The following is an 8,317-nucleotide window of genomic DNA, read 5'->3' on the forward strand; positions in this document are numbered from 1 at the left end:
GGGTGTGTCGTCACACCTGTCTCTGTGCGTGATGGGTCCTTTCGGAGAGGCAGCCTCAGGAGATGCACTCTGGCCGGCGACGGCTCTGACAGCCCCTTGGGAACTGACACCAGGGTCTGATGTGGGGCAGATGGCCTGATGACCTTATTAAAGCTTCACCTCACTGGGACCGAATGTCGTGCCCTATAATCTTGGTCGCCTCATTTAGCAGATCTGAACCCGCGTGACGCCTGGCTATGTCTCTCAGAGGGACAGAGGACTTGCACTCACATCTGCAGTCACATGTGTCTGCAGCAGAGCCCTGCCTGAAACATGCAGCTTTGCAGCTGAGGGTCGTGACGACGGGTGGCCACCGCGGCCAGCCACTGACCTCCGGGCCCTCGGCCGTGGGCCTGCCACTGCGGCAGTCTGCGGCGAGCCGGGCAGAGCACTCGCTGCCCACGACCTCCCCCACCCTCGGCCCGCACCGCTGGGGCAGGCGATCGAGGGCCTCGCCTCTGCCTCCGAGGGCGTCCGTGGGGCAGCGCAGCCCTGTAGCGCCCTCTCTCAACCCAGGCGGACTTCGCGAGAGGGGCAGAGATCGTATTCTTGCATTTATTAGTTCTATGACTACAGAAGAAGCATCTCGAAATGTGTACAAAAGGCTGCTCTGTTCCTCCAGGACACACCCCCTTGTCCGTAGCTAAATAGAAAGATGTTATCATCACAGAGGCGGGCTGGGAACCAACTGCGTTTCCTCATTTACAATCCTGTACACGTATTCGCCGGGATGGTAGCTGAAGATCTTTGGCTGCATCGGATACAAACAAATCGGACGTACCATCGCCACACACGACATTGTAAAAAAGTGTATTAGAAAGTATTGGAAACAATATTGCATATTGATATCTGGTGACATGCGCTCTCAGTGAACGCCACGGCACCAACAGCTTATGTGCTTCTTTCGTGATGCCTGTACATCTTAAATAAGTCCGATTTTGGTTCATTTTACAGTTAAAAAATAGAGCATCGCACTGAAAGAGAGCTGCCTGGATTTTACGGAGGGCTGACCCTTCATTATTGCTGGGACTTAAGAAGTGAAGGGCAGAGGAAGATCTGCTTCGCGGTCTGTCTACCCACGTCCGTTTCGTTTGCCTTTTGTTTTGGCAAGAAGATGACACTATAAGAGTCATAATGTAATTTTAAAAAAAAAAAAGCACAAAAATAGGAAAAAGCCCAAACTGACACCTCCGTAGCAGGTAGCTCTTTCTGAATGAAAAGTCTAAGATTTCGTTCCACAGTCGATTCTACATTGGAAGTGGGTCGTGCTGGTATCTGAAGCGACCGGTGCTGGCATCCGCCCTTTGGTGACAAAGCAATGAAAACGCAATTTTTTTTAGTGACCCTTCCACTAGGACGAGCCCATGCTCTAAGGTACACGTTACAGAGGGACCCAGGTCAGGAGCAGGTGGCCAGGCTTCTATGGGCTTCTATGACAGGGGAAGGGCAGGAAGGATAAATGGAGAATCCTCATCATAATCAACAGATCGACCCACTACCCGGACCCTCCTTCCTGTGATATTTATTTTAAACACGATGAGAGTGTCCGACCCCAAGCGCACTTGAGTATGCAGCGGTCCCCAAAACACACTCACACCATCCAACAGCACGACAAACCACAGAACAAAAAGGTGGAAGGGCATGCAAAATCCTACTTTAACCAGCTGGGAGAAAAACGTTAACAGCTTTCGGTACAGAATGTGGCCACCTTGCAAACATAATTTAATTACTTGTTGACATTATAAGAAACCTTATTTAAATACAATGTTCCAAAGAAAAATGCCGTTACAATATAAAACCACAACAAAAGGTGTGTAAACAGACAGTTACATTTGGCTATAAAAGGCAGTGAGAGGGAGCGGGGAGCGTTCTAGAAAAAAAAGTCCTGCAGCCTCTATTTACAGTTCTGGGGCTGGGCTGTTTGAAGCTGCTGGGAAAAGTCAGTCCCGCCAACCCACCGCCTTTGTGGGCTGGGCGGAAAAGCACGGGGCCGGTGACACGGTGACATGGGCCAGCAAAGCGGACACCTACGACGCCTCTCACCCGGAACACGCCTGTTCGGATGAAGCGTATCTTTCTCTGCAGCTGCCCTTAGAATGAGAGCCGTCGGCAGCCCGACCCTTGTACCCGGCCTTCGGTCACAGCGTCGGTGTGCCACCGTCTAAAATACGACAAGCTGTTTCCTTCCACTTTCAAAACGCCATACTGTTCTGCAAGCGAAGACGCCCATGGCTCAGGAACGATGTCTGTGTCGGCTCCATCCTTTCAACAAGGCCCAAGTGCACATGAGAAAGGCATGTTTCTGAAGACCGCAGTGGGTAATCCATATAAAATTTAAAATGACTCCAAAGGGACACGAGCCAGGCTCCAGACTGCTGACCGTGGATTCTTCCACTGCTTTTATCCTCGGAAGGCTTCTCAGACCTTTGGCTGGTTTAGAATTCACTTAGAGCAGTGTTTCTCAAGTGGGGGTGATCTGCCCCGCCAGGGGAAATGTGGCGATGAGCAGAGAGATTTTTAGTTGTCAGCTGACAGTGCTACGGGCATCTATTGGGTAGTGACCGGGGGTGCTGTTAAGTGTCCTACAAAGCACGGGACAGCCCACAGCAAAGAAGAGCCAGCCCCAAATGTCCACAGCACTGGCCCCGCGGGCCCTGGATTCAGAGTAACTGGGGACATGCCTCTGTGCAGCTTCTCCTCTGGGTCGTCATGTTCGTTGTCTTGGCTCGGTCTTGGCAAAGACAAACACTAACACTGTGACCGTTTTGAGACTGCACACTCTTCCTGCCTAACTGGCTGAGATGGCCGTCCCTAACGACAGGGCCAACCTGGCCATGTGGCCCTTCCTGGTTGGGAATGGAATCCCCAAACGCCTCATGAGGCGTCAGGGAGCCGTCACGGTCTCAGCTCGGTGGGAAGGGGCCCACGTGCAGCGCCGCCGGCACACTTCCCGACTGACCTGCGCGCTGGCCAGGTGAGGCCCCTGACCATTACGTCGCCAGCAGGAAGGGGCGCGGGACGCGGGCCACGCCTCCGAGCCACGCGCGGGCCTCTCCACTCACGTGTGGGTCTGTCCTGAGGGGGGCGGTTTCCGACAGTCAGGAAGTCGAGTTTCAAACAGGTCGGTTCTGTTAGCAACGCCTGCTGGGCTGTGCCTGTCATCTTTCCTTGACCGGAAAATGGTCATTCTGGATCCATTTTTTATCGATTTTAACACAAGAATAATATACAGTGAGACTAAAGGAAGACAGAACACGCTAGTAAATGGACATTTAACACGTCCCGCTGACATGAGGTCTCGGATGGGCCTTCTCTGAGACAATGGGCTTCTGCGGGCAGGGGGAACCCGCTGGGAGGTGAGCGCGGAACTGGGCCAACCAAGGGTTGGTTTCTGAGGAACTTCACTGGAGACAGTCAAAGGGATGAAGGTCCAAATCTCAGGACTGGTGTTAACATGTAGTGACAGACTTTGGGGACCATTAAAGGCACAGGGATGAAAAAGCAGAGAACCGTGGTCTTGGGGTACGGCCACAGGATGCTGAGCTCAATCCACCTGCCGAGAAGCCCCGGAAGGCTCGGCAGTCATCCGGGCGATGTCCAGACGTTCGGAAATTGAGAAGGCATCTCAGAGGCCCGCCCACCCCTTCCTGCCACCTTTGCCCAGGCTGCAGTCACAACTGTCCCCAATAACTTACTTTCCTGTGCAGAATATGACTTAGAACCATACCTTAGAATGAAACTGGGACTTCCGGCCCGCAGATGCCTGCAGTGTCCCGGCCCTGCTGGGTAGGGGGCACCTACCAGGTGTGTTCACCTGCAGCGCTCGCCACGCGGCCACACCTGGAGCACTGGCTGCTTCAGCGCTTCCGGCCCGGAGAGCGCGCCCAGCGTGTGCCTCCCACGCTGGCACCGGAGCCGGCCCAGTCCTCCCGGGTTTTACAAAATGCTCGCGGAAGATGGTGACTCGTTTGGCATTGGGGGGTGCTAGGGACACAGGCGAGGGGATTTCAGCAGAGCAGTCAGTTGCCCAACAGCAGTCTGGGGGCTCCCGATGGGACCCTGCATCTAACAGTAAAAATCTTGTTTTCAAAAGCAACTCAAACTCCCAGCCAACCAGCTTAAAAACAAAAACGAAAACAAAAAATGAAAAACAGAAAACCACCTGGGAATGGAAGCGCAGCGTCGGGTGGCCGCGCTGCGCCCCCGGCGCCCACACGCAGGACGGGGGCGGGGCTTCGCTCAGGTGCAGGGGGCGGGGCTTAGCTCAGGTGCAGGTGGTGCTCCCCGCGCGTGATGTGGGACGAGAACTCGTAGCGGTCCTGGCTGTGGTAGCCACACATGTTGCACTCGAAGGGGTCCCGGAAGCCGTGGCAGCCCATGTGGATGGTGTACATGACGTGGTCCAGGTAGAGCACCCTGCAGTGTTCGCACTTGTACACCTTGACGGGCTCGCCGCTCGTGCCCACCACGCGGAAGGCGTCCTGCGAGCTGTCGGACGCGGCGCGCAGCACGTCGTAGGCCGGCAGCTCCTCCTTGATGGACAGGCCGTTGCGCGGGTGCGGCGTGATGTGGTTGGTCAGGTAGATGAGGCCGCCCCGATGCTCCTCCGTGTTGCTCTCGGTGTCCGTGGAGTCCTGGCAGCTGTTGCTCGGCGAAGCCTCCCTCTCGGAGGACACGGACTTGGCCTTGGACAGCAGCAGCAGGTTCTCCACGGCGCTGTCCTGCGCGGCGTGGTTGGGCCGGGCCGGGCCCTCGCCGTGGGGCTTGTGCAGCTGGTACATGGGGTTGATGGCCGGCACCACCTCGGAGCCGCCGGGCGGCGTCTGCACCAGGGGGCGCAGCGACTCGGCCCCCAGGTAGCTGATGGCGTTGTTGATGGCTTGGTCCATCACGTGTGTCTGCATCATCTCGGTCTCCTTCTCGTAGTTGGAGCTGCTGTCATAGGACATGTCCGACAGGCACTTGTCCCCTGTGGGAAGCAGGTGACAATCAGTGAGGCCTGCATTACCCCTGGGCAGCAAGAGATGCAATCTTTGCCAAGGGGGGCACCCAACCCTGGGGGGAGGGGAGGGGGACCCAATGTGACACAGACAAGCACCAGGGACACCTCCGACGCAAGGGAGGTTGAGCCCGCTCTGCCCGTGGGCTCCTAGCGCAGGGCCTGCCTGAGACGGCACTTAAAGAAATTCGGTTGGACAAACGAGTAAACGGATAGGTGAGCCGAGATGGTGCATGTGAACATACACGGCACAGGTTCCAGTGGACTAGCGGATACTCGCGTCCTTACTGTGGTGGTATAATCAGACGTTGTTATACTTGAGATTAATATTTCAATGATGTATTTTCAACATGGTGTTCTAAGCAATTTATAATTTGTCATAATTAGATTTAATTAAAATACACGATTCCATGATCAGCCACGATAATGCCCAATGTATTTATTTAAAATGATATTACACGATATGTCCTCCTTACAGGTCTATTCCAGAATAAAACTTCATCAAAATATGTGCTATTGTATAAGCTGTATAATAAAGTGACAGCATTCTTGTCCATAACACAAAGCTGACTGGGCTGTGACAGGTGACAGTAAGGAGAAGCCCCAGGCTTCACAGCCCCTCGCCACACCCTCCCGCCCCTCAAGTCCCTTCCTGTCCCTTGCTAGTGACACTGGAACCCTGCGCCCCCAGGACATGTGCTGGAAAGTTGGGAGCAAACCAAGCGAGCTCCAGGGGACAAGGTGTTCACTTGTTCTTTCAAAAAATGACCGAGTGTGAAGGACGCCCTGGCACCCTTGCCGAGGCCTCCTTGGGGAGCGGCCCTCGCCCGTAGCTACCCACGGTCTGACCCCACCGTGTGCAGCTCTGTGCCCAGGAAAGCTGGCATCCGGGGCTAGCTTTGGCTTCTTGTGATTAGCTTTAGAGTAAACATTTTCGCAAAGAAATAAAAGGCATTTCTGTGACAAGCCACCTTCTCAGTAGGGAACGATGGCTTCGTGAGCAAAGTCAGTAATGAGCATTGGCATGCATCGTCAGGACTACTGATTTTCTTTCTTTTGAGGGCGGTTAATAAATCAAAGCGCGTGAGGCCATCCAGGGACGCGTCTGACATAGTTACATTTTACCCCTCATTCTGTTCCTTTTCTCATTTCAACACATCTTCATTGAGTGTCTACCATGGACCAGACAGTGGGGACAGAGAGGGGAGTGAGTAAAAATGGTCCCCGGCCTTAGCAGCATGCAGCGAACTGGGGGACAGGCATTAGGGCAGGATCACACGAACAGGAGTGCGTCCCAGCCTGGGAAGCCCTGTGACGACGAAGGCTTGCTAGGACAGAGACACAGGCTTCAGACGGAAGGTGAGTCGGCAGGCCAGTGGGGTTTGCGTCCCATACTGGGACAGCGAGAGGAAACAGGAGAAGGAGGCTGCAGCTTTGTCGGGACTGCTGGAGGCGCTGGGCGTAGAGGCCCGGCTGCGGGGCGGGCAGGGGACAGTGGGGTCTGTGGGCAGGGGCTAGACCACGGTGATGCTTTACCCAAAGGAAAACGGAAGCCACTGAAGGGCGTGAAGGAAGGGGGTCCCTTCTCATCACCAAGGGAAGAACAGACTGGGGAGGGACAGAGGTGAGGGGATTATCTGCAGGCTGTCCCACAGTCCAGGATGGCCGACGGTGGCGGTGAGGGTGGTGGCAGCGCAGAGTCCCCTCCCCCACGCCGACACCTGACATCAAAGCCTTCTGCGAGTCCTCAGCAACAGAGGGATAAACGAGCCCGCAGTTTGCAGACTTCTTAATAATCCCGTTTTAAAAAAATGTCTGCGACGTTGATAATGGCCCGGGATTATACCCCAACATACTATGAAGTATCCTTAGTAATGGACACTTATCTTGCTTTGTAATGGGTACTTATCATAGACCGGCCTGGCCACTATCCCTTTTAATCTACTGTTGGTCTGTGTGGCACATGCTTGATGAAGAAACGATGTGATTCTCGGATTACAGAAAGAAAATTTGTCAGCGGCCAGTCACACCCTCTGCAGACACACCGGAAATGGTGCTTTCCCACCTAATCACCCTGTTTCTCCCAGAGTCATGGTTCTTTGGTTTCCCAAGCAACCACCGAGATCTGTTGTTTGTGAGGCTTGGTATCAACAACGAAAGGATGTGGGGGCAGGGAACCCATATATTTCAGTTTACCGTGGTATACTGAAACAACCCACAGAATTTCTCTTTCTTAATACTCTACAAAGTGAGAAAAATAGATGCTCACAAAATTCACTTTGACAATCCACTAGAGAAAGGAGCATATTCTAATGAAATACGTATTTTAAAAAGTCAAAGACCAAGGAAAGACATTTCTTGCATGAGCTATATGGCAAAGCTTGGCTGCTGATCTCACTTCCAAAAACCTTAAGTATGAATCAACACAAACCCCAGAATTTACCCTAATACCCTTACAGCTGTAGAGAATTAACTGTAGAGAATTAACTGACCAAACAAGCAGTTGAAACCTCTGCTAGCTAGAACCAGGTGACACTGGACAAGTGCATGGGGAGGTTAGTTCTCTTGGCAGGAGTGAAGTCCTCCATGCTCTACACTGAGGGGAGCCTGGCCCCAAGTCCCAGCATGTACCCTGGGGATGGGAAGCACTCCCCCGCAGGTGCAATGACAACTGGTTTAGGGCATTTAAGCCACTCTCAGCACGAGGGGAGCTTGCCGAGAGAATGTCTTTTAACAAAGACTGCATTCTGTCTCGCCTGACTCCGCCACCCCACCCTTGGCATTCTTTCAAGATTTAGAAAAGTCGAGAGCTCTCACAGGGAAAAAAAAAAAGTCTCAGATACAGTGGGAAAACGTTGCAATGTCAATCAAGATATATCAGCCCGAGTAGAACAAGCAAGATGAAAAGCGATGTCATAGTTACCATGAAAATATTTTGTGGTGATACCAGGGGAGAGAGGAAGTAAAGCACAGACCCCTGAGCCTATCCTAGGAGAGAAGCCTGATTCGAAGAAGACAGGAAATGTCTCATAATTGCTTCGTGACACGGACTCCATTAAAAAAAAAAATACAGAAAGACAAAATGCTAAAACAACAGAACGAGAGGAAAAAGGAGATTGCAGATTTCAGGGGGAAAAGATTGAAAAAGTATTATTACAGAATTAACACATGGATTAGGAACAGCAAATAATAGAACAGAAACAACTAAAAATGGAATCACTGACATACAGGAAAAGCACAAGATAATAAGTGAATAAATGGAAAAAGCAAAAAAAAAAA

At 52.7% G+C, this 8,317-nt stretch overlaps 1 protein-coding gene across 1 annotated transcript in view; it reads right to left on the minus strand.

The window, feature by feature from the left end:
- Nucleotides 1-1,205: 1,205 nt before the first annotated feature.
- The window catches only part of IKZF1 (IKAROS family zinc finger 1), a 53,192-nt gene continuing 46,080 nt past the window's right edge, over nt 1,206-8,317 (minus strand). The window contains exon 6 of the mRNA XM_023521608.1: nt 1,206-5,008. Within this exon, the coding sequence (XP_023377376.1) occupies nt 4,299-5,008 (710 nt within the window). The 3' untranslated portion in view covers nt 1,206-4,298. The remainder of the gene's footprint in view (nt 5,009-8,317) is intronic.

The sequence above is a fragment of the Pteropus vampyrus genome, unplaced genomic scaffold, assembly GCF_000151845.1.
Source record: "Pteropus vampyrus isolate Shadow unplaced genomic scaffold, Pvam_2.0 Scaffold308, whole genome shotgun sequence".
Taxonomy (NCBI): domain Eukaryota; kingdom Metazoa; phylum Chordata; class Mammalia; order Chiroptera; family Pteropodidae; genus Pteropus; species Pteropus vampyrus.